Here is a 20,766-nt window from a genome sequence, read left to right as displayed (position 1 = left end):
GCCTTTCCTGGATCTCGCTCTGTAGACCAGGCTGGCCTCGAACTCACAAAGATCCGCCTGCCTCTGCCTCCCGAGTGCTGGGATTAAAGGTGTGCGCCACCACCGCCCAGCACATGTATTTATTTTTAAATTACATTTGTTTTGTGCATGGGAGGGCATGCATGCCAGTGTACATGTGGTCACAGAACGACTTTTGGGAGTCTATTCCATCAGGTGAGACCCAGGGATCAAACTAGGGTCAAGATGGGTTGCAGGTGCCCTAACCTATTGAGGTATCTCACTGGCCCTTAGGTTCAATATTTATGGTAGAAGACATCTGGTATGTGTTACTACAAATTACTAATTTCTCAAAACTGTTTTTTTTTTTTTTTTTAAGATTTATTTATTTATTATATATATAGGAGAGGGTGTCAGATCTCATTACAGATGGTTGTAAGCCACCATGTGGTTGCTGGGAATTGAACTCAGGACCTCTGGAAGAGCAGTCGGTGCTCTTAACCTCTGAGCCATCTCTCCAGCCCCTCAAAACTGTTTTTTTTTTTTTTCCTTCTTCTTTTTCTTGTTTGTTTTCCGAGATAGGGCTTCTCTGTGAATCAGTACTGGCTGTCCTGGAACTCACAGAAATCCACCAACCTCTGCCTCCGGAGCGGTGGGATTAAAGGCCCAGGCCCACCCCTACCTGGATCAAAGCTATTTTCAATGTAAGCAGTGCAGTGATGTAAGGTTGCATTCCATCTCTGTAGTTTTCTTAAAAAGCAAACATTATTTTATAATTCTGGGATCATTTTTCCTGTTCAGTCCATTGAGCCTTTCTTTTAGTACACACTGTGTCAGGTACTCTCCTGGCTTCTAGCAGTCTCATGTGAACAGACCCACAGTGGTGCTGACATTGAACCAAACCCCATACTTAGGACATGTGAGACACTTCACATATCCAGTAAGACACAGGGAGACGGGATCAAGGAGTTCCAGAAAGGCTTCCTTTGTGTGCATGCTTTTGATAGGAATAGTAGTAGGCTGGAAGTGAGATTCTGGAGATAGGACTATCCTCAAACTAATAATCCTGCCTCAGCCTCTCAAGTGCTGGGATTAGATATGTGCCACCATGCCCAAATCAAATAAATGGATGTTTTTAGTAAAAATACTTGAGTTTTTTCTTGTTTATTTTGAGATAAGGTCTCTCTCTGTAGCCAGGTTGGCCTCAAACTCCCAAGCCTGGTTCAGTCTCCCAAGTAGTAGCATTACAGGTATATGCCACCACACCCAGCTTAAGAAGACTTAGTAAAAACTAAAAATTTGGAGAGCCAAAGGCACTGCATGTAATCAGAATGTAACTCAGACAAGTGAAGGATCAAGAGAACCCGGCTAAGATGGAATAAGTAACCAAGGTCATTTAGCATATGGATGGCAGGGTGGTGGTGTTAAATGTCTGCTGGCCTGCCTGGAGCCCTACTGCTAACTACTCCAGCATGCTTAGAATACCAGTGAACAAGCACCAGACAGTGGAGTCAAAGGGGACTTCAGTGTTTAGTGGAAGATGCCGCAAACAAGCTCACCACCTCAGGACCGTGTGACCAGCTGACGACTGCTCGCTATCTGAGCAGTATGTTGAACAGGCAATCTTAGAGAAGCCCAGTGTGCCACTGCCTCCCTCCATGCACCTTCCTTTCCCTCATGCTGTGCCCTGAAGATCCTGGCTTTGTAGATGCCAAAGACAAGGAATGCAGTTTCACTGGCCAAGTTTACACACTTCTTCAACTGTATATTGCTGTTACCCGACTGGGGGAAAATTAATGATGCCAGTCATAACTTATAATTTCATCATCATTAGGCAATGCACATCAGTCATCTAAACAGGGCACACTAAGACTGTGAGAAGCTGCCAAAGACAGTGCATTTCACTTTCCTTCAAATTTGTTTTTGCTGTCCTTGGCTACTCATCAAACCATGGTGTTTTAATATGGCACCAATTCCTTGTCAATCATGACTACAGATGACCTACTTTCAGTTTGAAATAGAAACAGAGGCAACAATAAAACATTTGAAGATAACAAGATGAGCTTAAAAAAAAAAAAAGAAAGGAAAAGATACCTATGACATATATGACTGAAACACAAACACCATCCTTTGTTTTGACTCTCTAGCCCAGAATGGCCTCGAACTTGCAATGATCTATTTACTCCAGCTTTCTCAAGTGCTGGGATTACAGGCATGATTGTATGCCCAACCTCTCCTAAATCTTAAGTTGGGCATTTATAATATTCTCTTCTTTACCTAAAATGATCAAGATCATTGTTCCCTGATTTATGGTTGTTTTATAATAAAATATATAAACTTCATTTAGCTAATCAATGTAAGAACTTGGCATTTTCTATCAATTAAAACATTTAAGGAATGACAATATTAACTATATACATTTAGAAGTATTTCTTCCTAAAAAAATCCCTAACATGTTAAATACTCAAATAATTTATTACTAATATTTCACAAGTAATATCATTTTATTACTATAATCACAAAAATCATAATTTCTGTACAGGAATGTATAAGTGAACATTAATCAATGCATTTGCTAATTTGCTTCATGAGGGTAAACAGACTGCAGAACACAAAAGAAAAAAGATTGTAAAATTTTCTGGCCTTGCGGTGCACTTTTTAGTGCAATTATTTAAGACACAATAGTGTTCAATTCAGCAAAATATTGCAGAATGTCATGCCACAGTCCACTTAATTCAAAGAGGGTCAGGACATGCAGCTTGTAATAAAATGTCAGCGCATAGGTTTTTATATATAAAAAAACCACATGTAATTCATAAAATATATAGTGGTTTATTTAGATGGTTTCTAGATGATCTCACTGAGGAATCCAATGTCTCCTTAACAGGGATAACGTTATCGCTAGGCAATGGCTTTGGCTTCAGGTAGGAATGCCTCCCAGTACTTTATCAGCTGTGGGCGATAATAAAAAGATATTTTTGTTACATTTTTGTCATTTTAATGCAGATATCCTTTTTTAAAAAGTATATACATAAACAGCTAACTCTAATTTAGTCTTTTAAAATTTATACATATAACTGTATGTACTTATGGGGATCACCTGTTCTTACTTGTTTGAGAAAGGGTCTTACAGTTAGCTCAGGCTGGCCTTAAGTTTCAGGTTTTCAGGCCTCAGCCGCTCCAGTGCTGGGATTACGGGTGCAGCCCCACACCTGTCTGTATGTGGGTTTGGCTTTGTTTTCTGATGGCTTCTTCAAACAGGCTCTCCCTACTGTGTAGACCTGTGTGGCCTTGATTTTGTGGCAGTCACCTGTGCCTGTGCCTCACTGTGCTGAGATTATAGTGTTCACCAATCCTGGCTGCATATGGTTCTTAAATGGATCATTTCCTCACCAGATGTCTTATCAACGAATTAATATGTAATCTACTTAAACATTACTCCTAGCTAATTACAGATTCCACTATAAACAACATAATATCTATTTTTATACTTCTTAGATATACGCAAGATTATAATAGAAACATACTATTATTAAATAGTTAAAACCTGACCATTTCCAACATAAAGCAGTAACATATCCTAATTTCTTGTATATTCACATTTTGTATTATTGCTAGTTAAGGAGACTAGAATAAAGCAGGAAAAAAGCCAATATTGAGTAAGGAAGGAAAAGGGGCCTGGAAAAACTAGCTGCCAGTCCCCGGGTCACTCAGAAAACAGACTGACTAGATACAATTTATCTGACTTAGGTTTTTTTGTTTTGGGTTTTGTTTTTGTTTTTGCTTTTTGAAGACAGGGTTTCTCTGTGGTGGCCCTGCTGTCCCGTTCGTAGACCAGGCTGGCCTTGAACTCAGAGATCCACCTGCCTCTGCCCCTAGAGTGCTGGGATTAAAGGTGTGCACGACCACCCATGGCAGTTCAATTCTTAAAAATCTAACTTGTTTAGCCCATTTGAAAATTACATTATGTAGCCTGGTTAGCCTGAAACTGACTACATAGACCAGGCTCACCTCCAGGGTACACACCTCTTCTAAGTGCCAGGATCCAGGCTCGCACCACTGTGCCCGGCTTGAATTTAAAGATATAACATAGTATATAGACAAGTTTCTACTTCTGAACATTTTAAAACTAACCGGAAGAATTATTCTTATTAAAGACACTAAGTTATTTGATTTGTATATGCAAGACTATTTTTTAACGATTTTATCTAATGTATCATGAAAGCACATAGTCCTAGGTTGTATCAGTTAATAGCATTCAAGTACCAAAAATTCCAAGTAAAACAAAATTATCAAAATACTACAAAGAAAAAAACTTTAAAAATTTAGTTTTCAGCCTAAGTTTCTACCTGTTATCGAGGAGAAACATGTCCTAGGAGCACTTACTCCAGCAATCAGTCTGGTACGGAAAGGAAAGCAGGGCTGTAAAGCCAGGGACCATGGTGTTCTGCTACAACCTGAGCACTAGGCGGGCTGAGGCACAAGGAAGCCATTTCCAGGGTACCCTGAGGTATATTCAGAGGCTGTCTCCAAAACAGAATGACCCTCCAAGATAAGGGGACAGCTGTTATTTGCTTTCATGTGTAGGTGTTCTGTCGGAATGCATGTACACCTGGTAGAAGTTCTGGGAGGCCAGAGAGGGTGGTGGATGCACTGGAACTGGATGGGACTGCTATGTGGGTGCTGGGAATTGAACCTGGCTTCTCTGTAAGAGCAGGGAGTGTTCTTAACCACTGAGCTATCTCTCCAGCCCCTCTGACTTTTTAGGGCCTAATTTTGGGATTGTCTATCTCTGTGTATTATTCAGTAGAGGCAAACAGACCTCAGACAGTTTCTAATTACTTCAGTATTTTCCCCTTCATTGTCCTAGCTTTCTTTAGTCTACCTTTCATTTTTCCTCCAGCTTAAAAGCCTTTAACATAACTTTCAGAAAAACCCTAGGAGTTGTAAGGAAAATGAGCTTACCTGTTGCTGTGTTTGTACTAATGACTCCAAGTACTTGATGATAACAGATTTAAAATCTTTCACTCTTTCTTTCTGTTAAAGTACAATACATTAAAAAAGGACATTAGTGGGAAATTAAATAGAATTTTACCACAGAGCCGCAGCAAAATTTTTAACAGTACAGAATTTTGATACATGCCTCGAATCTTCCCACTTCTTTTCGAATTGTTTTAGAGATCTGCTCAAAGTCTCTCTCTCCTTGTTGTACTTTCGCCTCCCACTAATGAAAACAAAAGAAGAGGAAAAACTGCTTACTTTTATCTGGAAAGAAACTGTACTGTCATGATTACTCATTTACCTTAACCCAACCTAACCTAACTCAGTGGTGTGTCTAGAAGCCGAGGCCACAACTCAGTGGGAAGCACTTGCTGTGCAAGCGTGACCGTCAGTGCTAGATCTCTCGCCCCCAGCAGATGCCGGGTGGGCACGGCAGCTTGTCTGTAACTACAGCACCCTGCAGGCAGAGACACAAGACCCCTGGGGAAAGCTGGCTAGCTAGGCAAGTCAAGTCAGCATGTTCTGGGTCCAAGTGAAATACCGTGACTCAATACATAGGTGGAGCGTGATGGAGTAAGACATCCAAACATGATATTCTGGCCTCCATATGCATGCATACACATGTATGTCCATGCACATACACATATGCCCGCACACATTACAGATGCATATATGCACACCCCATACACACACACACAAGGGTGCCTTTCACTTCCTAATGGTACAAAGACATGTCAACTTAAATTCCATTAATAGTCCATTGCTACATTTATTTTAGATTAGAATACTTCAATATTTAATGAACTATAATGTCCTGCCAGGTGTGGTAGCTCCTGCCTGTAATTCTAACACTGACAAAGAGGACTGTGAATTCCAGGTTGGCCTAAAATTAGATCCCATCTCACATGGCTAGATCCCATCTCAAAACCAACAAATGAAAGAGCCACCTTCCCAATGCCCATTAGACACAACTGGAGGGATTTTGAGTATAAAGTTCACTATCAAATAAATTAAAAGTCCTGCAGTTCAATTTTTACAAATTTTGAAATATACCAACAATATTAATGCCAATAATACATGTTTATCACAATTTATATGGTCATGGAAATACTTCAACATATGATAAACACTTGAAAAAACATTTTGTAATGGTAAAATGACTAAATTTTTTAAAAAGAGGAACTATTTATTGTCCAATGAAGACTCATCAATAATCATTAAATTCAATATGATAACAACAAAATGTGACTAGTGACCAATGAAACAGCTAAAATAAAGATTTAAGCAATGAAATGGTCTTTTCCCACTATGTAACCAAAACACTGGTCCATACTCTGCAAAGAGCAGGTGTACTTATTTGTAGTAATATAAAGGTTGTCCTACCTCTTCAATTTCCTTATTGAAGCATGGCAAAAAAAGTGTATAAATTATAATAAACTTATACAAATGTATTAAAATACCATATATAATACATATATATGGGGGATAATATTGCCCATAGAACTAAACGTGGGTAGGTCTACCTTTAAAACCATTTTTAGACACAAAATGAGTAACCATCTGAAATCAAAACAATTTGAAAAGAAATGTCAAAATGCAAAGGTTAACTTTAGATCGCTTCCTTGCATGCTTCTTTACGAGTTTCATAATCATGTGAGGTAAGAAAGGTCCCTGGAGACTTCAATGATGATAAAAATGTTAAATACTTCTAACTCACTCACATAATTCATAAAAAAATATGGAGAAGTAGCTAAGTGCTGAATGATTCAGAAAAAAATATGAAAAATTATGCATATATGAATGACATAAAAAATCTGAGTAAAGAAAGTGTTATTAATTACCTCTCTTATTTCATTTTTAGCTTGTTGAATTTTATCGGGTTTATTAGCAACCATCATTTTTGCCTCAGTTTCACGTTTTTTGAGCAAAGTAATTTGAGCATCTTCCCATTTCTGCCAGCATTTCATCCGATGGTCAAATACCCCCTGTAAGTGGATAACATGAGGATATTAAGCAATAGTGTAAAAATACTTTCACTACAATCTAATATAATAATACTGTAAAGTCAACTATTTAAAATGTGATCCTAATATATAGAGACAATGAAAATATGCATGCCAATAGCATTTTCACTAGCTTTTAGGATGTTAGGCTTGCAATAAGATGTAAAAGAGTTGTATAATCTAAATAAAGATGTATTTAATGATGTATTTAATGTATAAATTAGAAGTTCTTCTACTGAACAATATACAAAATAGATTTAAATGTTGGAAAAATAGAAATTAAAAACATAAAATGGGCCAGGCCAGGCCTACCCCTGTAATCCCAGTACCATGAGACAGAGGCAGAGAGACTGTTGCTAAGTTTGAGACCAGTTTTGTTTATATGGTGAGTTCTAAGCAAGCCAGGGCTACACAGTGAGACATAGTCTTAAACACACACACACACACACACACACACACACACACACACACACACACACACACACACACACAAACGGGGTTGGGGTGGGGAGCAGAGAAGAAGAAAAAGAGGGGAACCCCAAGTAACAGGAAGTGAAGTACAAATATTATAGATGACTCTCATTGACACAGAGACTCTCCCAGAACAGGCCAGTCAAATTCACGCTTCTTTCCAAGGGGTCTGTCAGAGTGCGATCCAGTGAATGAAGAAGTAGGTGAGACACAGACACAGGAGAGCAGCAAGGATGTGAGCAAAAAGAAATGGGACGGCACGGCACAGGGCGGGACGGGAAACCCACTATGAAGTTCTGTCTAGCCTGATGTTGAAGGTATGTTAACATTACGTTAACTATTTACTAACTCAGCAAACAAGCCATTTATTAACAAACTAGGTGAATTAAAAGGCACTACACCAGGGGTTGGGGATTTAGCTCAGTGGTAGAGTGCTTGCCTAGCAAGTGCAAGGCCCTGGGTTCAGGCCTCAGCTCCAACAACAATAACAACAACAAAAAAAACCCCCACAAAAAACAAACAAAACAACAACAACAAAAAAGGCACTACACCAGAGATATTTCAATTTTAAAACACATTTTAGTGAAGAAGAAGCAGTAAATAGCCAGGCAGTGGTGGCACACGCCTTTAACCCCAGCACTCAGGAGGCAGAGCCAGGAGGATCTCTGAGTTCGAGGCCAGCCTGGGCTACAGAGTGAGTTCCATGACAACCAGGACTGATACACAGAGAAATCCTGCCTCAGGGGGTGGGGGGGAAGGGAAGCAGCAGCAGCAAATAGCTGGGTGTTATGCGTTCATGCCTGTAATCCCGATAACTGGGAGGCAGAGGTAAGAGAGGCATGAATTCAAGGCTACTTTGACCTTGATCCTGCCTCAGGAAAACAAAACAAAAGCACAACATCAGGAACTGGGCCCAAAAGAAGCACAAATCTGCCGTGTGTGTGTGTGTGTGTGTGTGTGTGTGTGTGTGTGTGTGTGTGTGTGTGTCCTGGTGGTGCTGCTGCAGCATGTGCACACCTTTAATCCCAGTGTTTGGGAGGTAGAGGCAGGCGGATCTCTGTGAGTTCGAGGCCAGCCTGGTCTACAGAGCGAGATCCAGGACAGGCACCAAAAACTACACAGAGAAACCCTGTCTTGAAAAACCAAAAAAAACAAAAAAAACAAAAAAAACAAAAAAAACAACAAAAAAAAAAAGCACAAATCTTACTTAGTTCAAGCATGACCTTGCATCTAGGAAGCTCTTCTTTTGTGCAGTGCACCTCTGTAGTACGTGCTAATCATCCTCAAAGTATTCCTAAATTCAAATTATGATCATATTCATGCCATCTTGACAGGAATAAAACAAAAGGCCAGTTAATATCAAGTAGCTATTAGAGACAGGCATGATTTTTTTTTTTTTTTAAAAAGGAACTATGTAAAAATAAATTAACAATTAATTCAAAGAAAAAGAGAAATGGCCTAGGGCTGGGTATGGCTCTGTGGCAGAAAGACCTGGGTTTGATATGAAGTACTACATGTACTTGTTTTCTTTAAAGAAAAAAAAGCAGCAGCAGCAGCTAGGCATTGTGGGACACACCTTCAATCCCAGCACTTGGGAGGCAGAGGCAGGCGGATTGCCATGAATTTCAAGGCCAGACTGGTCTCTCTACATAGTGAGTTCTAGGACAACCAGAACTACATAGTGAGACCTTGTCTCCAAACAAACAAAAGCAAAATTGAAACAAAAAAAGAGGAGCTGGGGAGTTGGCTCAATGTTTAAGAGAATTTGCTGCTCTTTCAGAGGACCTGGGTTTGGTTCCCTGCACCCACAGTGGCTCACAACAGTCCACTACTCCAGTTCCAGGGGATTAAATACCCTCTTCTGACCATATAGACACCTGGTAAACATGAATACATATGAGCAAAACACTCATACACATAAAAATTAATAAATCTTTAAAAAAAGAAACAAAGAAAGGGGAAGGAGGAAAATAGCCACCTGACTGTAAACAGAAATGCCACCATTAGGCAGATGAAAGGAATGAATATAAAAGAAAACTGAGTTTCATATCTTTATGTATAAAACCGCTGGTCAATAATTCTACTTCTAGGGATTTTTTTGTCAAAACACCTTGTAAAATTAAGCTTGAATTGCTTGACTATGCCATGGGCTTTAGTCCCAGCATTACTTAAGCAGACGGAATTGCACACACTTGTAATCACAACAGGAGGCAGGAAGCTTTCAAGTCCAAGGTCATCCTTAATCATATGGTTTCTAGGCCAGCCTGAGGTATATGAAACCCTGCCTTAAAAACCAAAACTGAATCAATAAAGTGGCATGTCTATGAATGGTCATCTGGAGATAGCTCTGAAACGGACTGAGTGTAAGACGCAGGCCAAGAACAGTGTGCACGCTCCTTTTTCAGAAAGGGAGGGAGGGGTCTGGGGATGTGCTGAAAAGGACAACACAAGGAGGGGTGGGAATAGAAATTCTCTAGAGATAGATAGCTCACAAAGTATCAATAAACAGGCGATGTGCCGGTGTTCTCTATGAATGAATACTAGTTTGCACAAAAAAGTAAAGAAGATGGTCTCATTAGCTCTCTAAAATGTTTGAATTCAAGGTAAAGCAGAGGGTAAATAGCTGGATCTCCCTCATTATGACTTTTAACCATAACAGTAACTCAAAGACACTGTAACATCACAAAAATCTTCTGAAAAATGTTGACAAACTGATAGCTCAGTATGAGAGTATGAATACTGAAGGTATTTGTAGAACACCAATTTTTAACTAGATCCCTTCTGCAACTACTCAGAAATAGGTTTCTTTAAAATGTAATATCATAATCTATGGTCTAATTTAGTCTCATTTCATCTATAAACATGTGTACATATTTGAGTACAGAGACAGAAAATCCTTTTATTGTTCAAATTCATGCTAAAGACCTTCTGAACCATTAAGACAATAATCACTCCTACTTTATCCTATTTTTTTTTTTAACTCCTCAAGACAGTTCTGGCTTTGTAGACCAAACTGGCCTTGAACTCACAGAGATCCCCCTGCCTCTGATTAAAGGTCTCACCACTGCCTGGCTTTTATCCTATTTCTTATGTGAACAAACCTAGTAGGCAGCTTCAGTTACTGCTAGAATAAGCAAATAAATACAAATAGTTACATATTTGAATATGAATATGTAAACAAATATATACTGTTTTCACTTCTTATTTGGAATTCCTTAGACTTCTTACATTTTTTGGTTGAGGCTACACTTTAATGGCTGAGTCATCTCTCCAGCCTTCTTTTTCTTTTTCCAATGTTCATTGGTGTTTTGCCTACACGTATGTCTGTGTAAGGGTGTCAGAAATCTTGGAACTGGAGTTACAGACAGGTGGGAGCTGCCATGTGGGTCCTGGGAATTAAACCTGGGTCCTCTGGAAGAACAGCCAAGTGCTCAAAACTGCTAAGCCCTCTCTCCAGCCATCCTTAGACTTAAAAACTGTTGTACCGTACTATCCATGTCAGAAGAAGAAATTGGTAAGTTACAAGTACTCATTTTGAAGTTATTTTTATGTTGTAGTGCAGTATAGGATTTGCACTTAAATGTATATCTAGTAGACAATTAAATGAGGTTGTGTGTTTTTGCTTGAGCATGTGCGTGCATGCATACACACACACACACACACACACACACACACACACACACACACACACACACACACACACACACACACACACACGCTGTGTAACGTAGACCAGGCTGGCTCCCAACATGTGATCCTCCTGCATCTGCTACCCAGGTGGCGTATTATAGACAATCCGTACTGTGTCTAGCCTACATTATTTTTAAAGCAAATGGCTGAAGTAAAGAACGTAAGAGAGCTGGTGGACGAGGGCTTACTTTCACTGCAGCAATGAGCCGGATGTAGTCACTAAGAAGCTCTGAGAACAGGTAAAAGTCGGCAAAAGCTTGTTCTTGATGTAACTGGTCTATCTTCTCCTCAACCTCTGCAAGCTGAGACAAGGCTCTAGACAGGGCAGTGTGGTCCTCAGAATTACCTAGCATGGCAGCACTCTTAGCAAAGGCAGCTGTGTTGGCTGAAAGTTCTGAAATAAAAAAGCATTTAGTATTTATTAGTAAAATTTTAATAGTCTCTCTAAATTGTATTTGTTCGTGAATTTAGTAAATTTTTTTTTTTTTTTTTTTTTTGGTTTTTCGAGACAGGGTTTCTCTGTGTAGCTTTGCGCCTTTCCTGGAGCTCACTTGGTAGCCCAGGCTGGCCTCGAACTCACAGAGATCCGCCTGGCTCTGCCTCCCGAGTGCTGGGATTAAAGGCGTGCGCCACCAACGCCCGGCGAATTTAGTAAATTTTAAATTGATATGAAACAGCCAATAACATGCCTCGGGCTGAGATCCTAGCAGAAGCACCAGTGCCGTCCGTCCGTCCGAAGGAGCAGCTGCAGAGCACTCACTCACCAGCAGGTACAAGGAAGGGCCTGTGCTTACACCAGTCCCAGCACAGCCCACAACCCTCCAGAAGAGCCACAGCTGTGCCTTCAGATGAACTGTGTCTGAATAATTCAGTACCCTGCCTTCCCTTTTCACCCCAAAGTGCTCATTTATTCTCTTCTGCATTCTGTTAAAGAGCTAGGTGTGTTTCTAACAGGAAAAGTATGAAGATAAAAATTAAAGGGGCTGAAGAGATGGCTCCAAGGTGAAGAGTTTGTACTGCCGTTCTGGAGGACCGAAGTTTGTAAACCCACACACTGGCACACGCCAAGTACTTTTAATTAAGGATAACACTTTTAAAAAGATCATAATTAATTTATACTACTCTTTGGCATTTAAACATTTGTCATTGAAAAATAATACCTCAATTTTTAATGAGAATCTTATCTACCCAGAAAGAAAAACAAGGTAAACTTGTAGATACAATTTATATCAACTTAAAAAAAAAAAAAAAAAAAAAAAACAAGAGAGAGAAAAAATGCCAGGCATAGAGTGGCACACACCTTTAATCCCAGCACTTGGGAGGCAGAGGCAGGCAGATCTCTGTGAGTTCGAGGCCAGCCTGGTCTACAGAGTGAGTTGCAGAACAGTCAGGACTGTTTCACAGAGATACCCTGTCTCGAAAAACCAAGAAACAAACAAACTAAACTAAAAAACATTTTATATCAAATTAAGTCATTTTTTGTTTATTTGTTGTGCAATGATACCAAGAGTTAGGTTTTTTTTTTTTTTTTTTTTTTTAAGACAAGAGCTAGCCTGGAACTCATTATTTAGTTCAGGCTGTCCTTAAACACATGACTTCTCCAATCAGAATTTCTAGATTATTTTTAATATAACCATTTCAGGTATTTCAAATGAAGAAAAATTAGGTGTTTAAAGGCTACTGACAATAAGTAAGAATTAGCATTTTCTGAAAACTGTTCCATTATCTATAATTTCTTTTTTAAAAAATCCAAAGTCCACTTCCTAAGAGATATATAATACAAACAGTTAAGCTACAACAAACTATTAAGATAGAAATATTATCATTCTGGGGCTGGAGAAATGGCTCAGCAGTTAAGAGCACTGGCTGCTCTTCCAGAGGACCCAGGTTCAATTCCCAACACTGGCACGGCAGCTCTCAACTGTCTGTAACTCCAGTTCCAGGGGATCTAGCACCCCCACACAAACATACATGCAGGCAAAACACCAATGCACATGAAATAAAAATAAATATTTAGAAAATATTCATCATATATATAAGTAATTAGTTTTATTACTGCTACTTTAATGAAATCTATTAAACATTATGTCACATAGTAAGTATCTTAGAAAACCATTATTAAGAGTCTTGGACACTAAAAATACCCCCACCCCTAAAGTCAAACAAAGCAAAACAAACAAAAATCCAACCCCAAAACCTTGTGGATTAAAAAAATTAAAACTCAAAATTTCTATCAACTTTTTACTCCCCCAAACCCAGTTTTAAATATCATAGTTTGGGCTTCCTAATTTTTTTCTGTCTCTAGCCCAGGCTGGCCCTCAACTCCTGACTGCCTGCTTTATGTGGTGGAGCTCAAACCCAGGGCCTTCAATAAGCACTACCAAGTAAGAGACATCCCCTAAATACTATGGAGACAAGCAAAATAATTCACTGAGTATTTTAAGAAACAGAGACACAATACAAATACTTTGAGGGAAATCTGTAAATATCAATTTTTAGTCTTCCCCACCATGGGTCAGAGAATTGAACTCAGGTCTCATGCATACTAAACAAGCACTCTACCTCTGAGCCATAATCTGAGCCCTATAAATACAAATTGTAGAATCTCAAATTTATATTATGATCAGTTACTAATAAGATTTTTATCTATTAAATTATAAATGTTGTATATCAAGAGTTAACCAAATGAGTAATAATTTTAAATTAAAAAAGTTTTATAAGCCTTGATTTTTCTAATTTCAAACGAAGTTAGATCAAACTACAGCAGAAAGTTTTGAATGGGATTGAAACAAACTACTCTTTTTCTGTCTTGATACAGTCTCACTACGTACTCTGGGCTAGCTTCAAACTCCCAGCAGTTCTGCTTCAGTCTAAGTGCCCCACACCCAGCACAAAATACTCTCTGAAACCGCTGTTTTCTCCTTCCCATTATCGCTGCCAGAGTGTTCACTTTAACAAGGCAAACAAACCTTTTCTATGACAGACCAAGGCTTCAACACTGGCATGAAGTTTCCGAAGTTGCTGGTCAAGATTCTCAAATTGTTGCTGCTTTTCTTCAAACCACTAAGAAAAAAAAAATGAAAAATGGAGCTAATTTAGGACGAATGAACCGTTGTAAATTAGGTTACCAATAGCAAGCTACCTTCCTTGTGTTAGAACAGCAAATTAGCCGTATATAACCATAGTGGTCAACTGGTGTAGTTCAGAACTGAACTCAATAAGCAAATTAATATCCTATTTTCTGCTTGTGCAGCTTTAAAATGCAATTGTTGGGCTCATTAATTCATTTCATTATTCAAGTCGAAAAATCAGCTCTTACTGCATCCGATTCATTCATCTTGATTGTCATTTTGTTGACAGCGTCGGCAGCCTTGTTCACCATCCTCAATATTCCTGCTCCACTCAGAGCCTGTGTATTAACTGCTCTCGGCAGCTGGAATTGAATGACAAATAAGGGCAAACAAACCGGTTAAAAGCCTAGAGATTTAACTGGGCACAAAAGGGACCCCTCCCGAAATAAAGAAAAGAGAGAAGAAAAGAGAAAAGAGGCTGTATTTTCTTCACCCTCATACATTTCAACAGTGAGATCTAATTTCTCAAAGGCACTACTTGTACATTCTCAAAGGAAAACTTAAAAAATAGACTTTCCATTTGCTTTTCTTCTGCACTTTTACATTTAGATAGAACAAACGCTGTTTGTCAAAATACATTAAGAAATTGCCAGGCTCTAACTCTGGCCACCTGTCTGCAAGCACCAACGAGCTGCTGTGAGCAAAGACGCTCCTGAGAAAAGTCTCCCCATGCTGCGAGGACTATGCTTGTGAGTTTCTAGAAAATTCTGAGGCTCAAGCAAAGTTTTTTTTAAATCTCAAGCAGTAACAATTAAGGCAGTGACAGTGAAATTATTTATAATTTACTTGATTAAATCCAGTTTACATTTTTCAAAAAAGGAACTGATCAACCTCTATCACTAAAAGAAGGCATTTTAATTAAGCAAAATCCAAAGTCCCAAAACATGGTCTTACTGTGTTCACTGAACTAATTATTTACTGAATATCTAACCTTTTATTAATCATAACAAATACAAGTGAGACAGCTTAAAGTAGAAATACCTCTGAGCTCTCCAAGAACTGCCTTAAGTCAGGATCTTGAAGCAAGGTTGGATGCTTTACTGTTCTTTGAAGATACCTATATTTAAGAGTTGAATTGATCCAATTTTAGTATACAATTTTAAATTGTGTTTCAACAAAAGAATAAAATAACTAGGTAAAAAATATCTTCAATCTATCTCTTTTTAGTCTGAAATCACCATTTATCTAGAATTTTACACAAATTGATAGGGCATAGTGATACACACACACCTTAGTCCCAGAATTTGGGAGGCAGAGGCTTGGGGCCAGACTGGTCTACATAGCAAGTTCTAGACTAGGTCTACATATGAGACTTTATCTCATGGAGAACTTTACAGAAACAAAATAAAAAGATTTTGTTCATTTTTAAAAATTATTTATTTTATCTGTAAGTGCCTCAATGTGCCACATACATGGCTGGTGCCCATGGAGGCCAGAGCTGGACTCAGAGGCAGTTGGGAGCCACCATGTGGGTATTGGGAACAAACCCACATGCTCTGCAAGAGCAGCAAATACTCTTAACCTTTGAGCTATCTCTCTGCTGTGGGATGTCTTTCTGTATGCTGTGAATATATGCTGTTCTTATTGGTTAGTGAATAAAGCTGTTTTGGTCTATGGCAAGAAAGCTTACAGCGAGGCGGGAAATCCAAGCAGAGATACAGAGAGAAGGGCGGGGTGAGAGAGACACAAACCACCGGCCAAGGAGCAGTGAGATGCTAGGGATTGCTGGGCTGGGTGGGACCAGAGAAACATCTGACTACAGAATGGAGAAAATTCCCACTACATCTCTCTAGTCCCTTTGCTCATCTTTTGAAAGTGGGGACAGAATAAATAATTTATCCACTTCTCACTGTGACATTTTAGTTAGAAAAGGATGTATGAGCTTGTGTAACAATTTTCCTTTGGGTAAAGTTAATGTTTCCAGTTATAATTTTAGAGAATTAAGTTAACATATCACTATGTGTATTTTCTTCGCAACAAGTGTCATTACTACTGTCTCCAAATTAGGCGATTGCCTATCAACATTCTGTTTGTTGGTAGATTTAAACAGCAATCAGCTTTTGGTCCTTGGTCCTGATTTGATGAAGACTAAATTTTCTTTAACCTTTCCTTTTTTCCTTTCTGTTGTTTGGAGGTAAGATCTCATTAAGTAGCCCACACTGGTCTTCTCTTTGTGTCCTCTGTGTCAGCTTCACATGGGCTGAAGTTACTGGTGTTAGTAGCATGCTTAGCAATTTCTCTGGTTTTTTTTAAAGGTTTTATTTCATGGTTAACCCAATTTTTAGTCATTATCTTCCTAGAAAAGTCTGTATTTGATTGCCATCCATAATAAATTAGCAATCATGATTTCACAGAAATGAAAAAGGCTAAGTAGTTGATTTTCACTTATCTAATTCAATTTTGTTAAAAATGTTTCCCTCCATGCTGGAGGGATAGCTTAGCAGCTAAGAGCACTGGCTGCTCTTCCAGAGGACCTAGCTTCAATTCCTAGCACCTACATGGCAGCTCACAACTATCTGTAACTCCAGTTCCAGGGGATCCAATACCCTCTTTTGGCCTCTGTGGGGACCAGGTACACGCATAGTGCACCGACCTGCATATAAGCAAAACATCCATATATAGTAAAAAAAAAAAAAAAAAAAAAAATACAGTAATGTTTCTATTTTATTTCCAAATCCTCAGGGCTTGCTGGCCAGCCAGTCTCGCCAACTGGTAAACTGGAGCACTCCAGGTTCAGTGAGAGACCTTGTCTCAAAAAATTAAGGTAGAGTGTGACTTAGCATGATACCTGATGTCTCAATCTCTAAACTCATGTGCACAGGCAAACACACACACACACACACACACACACACACACACACACACACACACACACACACAAAACCTGCCTAAAGTTGGGGCTGAAGAGATACCTCAGCAATTAAGAGCACCAGCTGCTTTTCCAGAGGAGCTGGTTTAATTCCCAGCACATACATACACTGCAGCTCACAACCACCTGAAATTCCAGCTTCAGAGGACCCAATACACTCTTCTGGCATTAGCTGGAACTGCACACATATGATGCAGACATACATGCAGGTAAAACACCCATATTACATGACAAGTAAGATGAAAATAAATTAATTTAGAACATAAGAAGAGTTAAAATTTTAAATGTTGATACTTTTAAATAGAGTCAGGTTCACAATTTTAACAGTGAAATTCTAATACTATTGATAAGTTATTCAATTTAGACTTCACACTACATGAAGCAGTCTGTATAGATTGTTAATCTCAGTGCTGGAAAACAGTAGGTGCTCACATACAACGACATGACATGTACCACTCAATCTCTAAAAAGCTTTCCAGCCAAGTGTGGCAACATGTGTAATCCTCAACATTTTGGAAGCGGCCAAATGGCCAACCTGGGCTACGCAGTAAGACCCTGTCTCAAAAAGAAAAGAAAGTGACAAACATTCCATATTTTGAGCCAAAATAAAAATTCCTACCACTACTTACACTCTTAAACAACTTTCCAAAGCACACTTTATAGGTTACAAGCTTCAAAGAGTAATAAAAAGACTAATCTATAATTAAGAAAGTTTGGGATATATTATATATGTACTTTCTTCTTTAAAAAAGTCATTTGTGGTCAGGCGGTATTGGTGCATGCATTTAATCCTAGCACTCGGGAGGCAGAGCCAGGAAGACCTTTGTGAGTTTGAGGCCAGCCTGGTCTACAGAGCGAGATCCAGGACAGGCACCAAAGCTACACATAAAAACCCTGTCTTGTAGAGAAAAAAAAAATGGGGGGGGGAGAGAGTCATTTGTGGGGCAGGGGGCACCTGTGAAAGGTCAGAGGACAAGGACAACTTGCAGGAGTGTTTTTGCCTTCTGAAGATCAACCTCAGGTTGTCAGGAAGCCATCACCTTTACCTGCTGAACCATCTCACCAGCCCACATATTCCTTTAAGAATCACTGAGTAGTATTAAACTGATACTGCAATGTAATATACATGTCTTATAAGATTTAACTGTTTTGTTTTGGTTTTTGAGATGGGGTCTCACTACATAGCCTTGGCTAGTCTAGAATTATAGACTAGGCTATCCTTGAACTCATAGAGACCTGCCCATCTCAGCTTCCTGAGTGCTGGGATTAAACACGCTTGGCAAGATTCAACTTTTTAACTTCGGTAAATCCTGTTACCAAAATTCAGTTGATAATGGATCTCGTTTTTACCCTGGCACATAAAATCTTTCTGAGGAATCAATTTCAGAAAGTAGTATTAGAGAAAAAGACATAAAAATTTTTTCTTAAGAGCTTTAGGTAAGTAAATAAGGAAATAAAAGATACTGTGGCTTTTGTAATGTTAAAATGAAGAACGGGTTTTAAACAACAAACATTTATAAACACATGCCAACTCAAGGAGGGCACAGTGAGGCCCAAGTTCAAGGGGAAAGAAAGAAATGAAACATACAAACAGAAAAAGCATGATATAAAAACCAATATGAAGAGAAAGAAAAACAGGAAGCCTCACTAAAGGAAGTAAGTGTAAAGGCAACTGAAGTTGATGCTAGCATCATACTCCTAAGAGGTGGCCAGCAGCAACCCAGGTCTGCCTTAAGCAGAATGAACTGAACAGAATCATTTGGGCTATCCAGTTTCTACTTGCATATGAAGACAAAACAAAGACGGCCGCATAAAATCCTTAAAATGAATAGTTAAAAAATGTATGTCTGTGCATCATATGTGTGCAGTACCAGCTAATGCCAGAAGAGAGTATTGGATTCTCTGGAGCTGGAATTTCAGGTGGTTGTGAGCTGCAGTGTATGTGCTGGGAATTGACCCTACCTCCAAAAAACAAAACAAAAAAGGTTTGTTGTACTGTGAAGCTGACTGCTGATAGTCTCACTGCTGTTTTCACATTTCAGCACAGTAAGAGATGACTAGATGCTAAGAAGCTGGGAGTGAGAATATTCTAGTCTGTTATTGAAAAGGTAAGTTTTAGGCCAGTGTGGCAATGCATTTGATCCTAGTACTACAGGAGGCAGAGGCAGGCTGACCTCTACTCTATGCTCAAGGCTAACCAGGACTACACAGTGAGACCTTGTCTCAAAAAGGAAAGAAGAACAGCAACTCTTTAAATCTATAAAACATGTATAATTATATACTCTAAAGGAAAATATAACATATCTGTAATTAGTCTTTATATAATGAATAAGCAAGGAGTAAAATTACTATCCATTAAAGTCAAAATCAAGTACACAAAAATGACAAGGCACACACATGCAGTCTTCACTGTTTACAGTGCTTATACCAAACAAATATTCAAACAAAAAATTAACTGAGGGCTGGAGGGCTGGCTCAGTAATTATAAACAGCTGGTCTTGGAGAAGATCCAGCTCTGGTTCCCAGCACCCACACGGTGGTTCACAACCATCTGTAACTCCAGTTCCAGGAGACCCAACCCACTCTTCTGAACTCCACTGGCACCAAGCTTGCATATATGGTGCATATACTTTCCATCAGGCCAAACACTCATATACATTAAAATAATTCTTCAGGCAAAACACTCAAATACATTAAAATAATTCTAAGTTAAGAAATCAATTTAGACAAACTATAACTAAATTATTAGGTAAGATAATAAGTAAATATGGCATAATTAAAATAGTAGGTAAATACGGCACAACTTTCTGAGAATCTAAATAATATATATCTGCTGTATTTGGGAAGGGGCTGTGCTAAGAGTCTGGTTCAAGGCCCCAGAAATGTTCTATAGTCATTTCTCCATGGAGGACTGTTTCTGTTTGTCTTTTGAGACTTGAGTCTTTCTATGTAGCCCAGGACATGCCTGGGCTAAAAGTTCTCCTGCCAGTTTATTGAACACTGGGACTGCAGGAGTATACACCTCACATGGCTTCTCCACTTATCAAGTGTTCCAACAAGCACAACAATTTCCATGCTTCCCTCTTACAACTACAGCCATTGTTCAGTGCTCTTGGTGATGATGATGTAATCCTAACATCAATTTCCTGCTTATGACGTGGTATAGATGCAGGTGTCATGCTGCTCGTCTACAAAGCTGAGGACTAATGAAAGCATGGTAACGGTGGTGCTATGACTTGGAATTACCTCTCCAGTGCTGCTCTTCGTTTTTCTACAAACTCAGTGGACGATGAGTCTTCTTTACCTACTTTGACCTTGGTCATACCTTTGAAGAAGTTGGATGAAATTTGTGAGAATTTTAGATTTTGAAACAGGTCATCATAATATCTTCATAATCAAAATATACTCTTAACTTTATAGTAATGTCCCTAGGTTGGTAATTGGGATCTTACTTAAAGAGGAACCCATTTTGAAGAATTACATCTCATGATGTGTTAATATCTCTAATGAATAAATATCTATGGCAGGAACATGTATATAAAGTATAACTTGAGCTGTATTTGTGAGTTTTGAACTCACATAGTAAGTTTATATAAAAGTTTAC

At 38.9% G+C, this 20,766-nt stretch overlaps 1 protein-coding gene across 2 annotated transcripts in view; it reads right to left on the bottom strand.

Annotated features, from left to right (window-relative positions):
• Positions 1 to 2,809: 2,809 nt before the first annotated feature.
• The window catches only part of Snx2 (sorting nexin 2), a 43,322-nt gene continuing 25,365 nt past the window's right edge, over positions 2,810 to 20,766 (bottom strand). For both annotated transcript variants that reach the window (XM_006987484.3, XM_076555246.1), the window contains 9 exons: positions 20,409 to 20,487; positions 15,275 to 15,350; positions 14,482 to 14,595; positions 14,132 to 14,225; positions 11,351 to 11,556; positions 6,840 to 6,983; positions 5,141 to 5,221; positions 4,963 to 5,034; positions 2,810 to 2,949 (listed from right to left, as the gene is read on the bottom strand). In XM_006987484.3, coding sequence (XP_006987546.1) covers positions 2,899 to 2,949; positions 4,963 to 5,034; positions 5,141 to 5,221; positions 6,840 to 6,983; positions 11,351 to 11,556; positions 14,132 to 14,225; positions 14,482 to 14,595; positions 15,275 to 15,350; positions 20,409 to 20,487 — 917 coding nt within the window. In that variant the 3' untranslated portion in view covers positions 2,810 to 2,898. The remainder of the gene's footprint in view (positions 2,950 to 4,962; positions 5,035 to 5,140; positions 5,222 to 6,839; positions 6,984 to 11,350; positions 11,557 to 14,131; positions 14,226 to 14,481; positions 14,596 to 15,274; positions 15,351 to 20,408; positions 20,488 to 20,766) is intronic.

The sequence above is a fragment of the Peromyscus maniculatus genome, chromosome 19 (genome assembly GCF_049852395.1).
Source record: "Peromyscus maniculatus bairdii isolate BWxNUB_F1_BW_parent chromosome 19, HU_Pman_BW_mat_3.1, whole genome shotgun sequence".
NCBI classification, from domain to species: Eukaryota; Metazoa; Chordata; class Mammalia; order Rodentia; family Cricetidae; genus Peromyscus; species Peromyscus maniculatus.
Note: the sequence above shows the minus strand (reverse complement) of the source record. Positions and strands in the feature narration are given on the sequence as shown.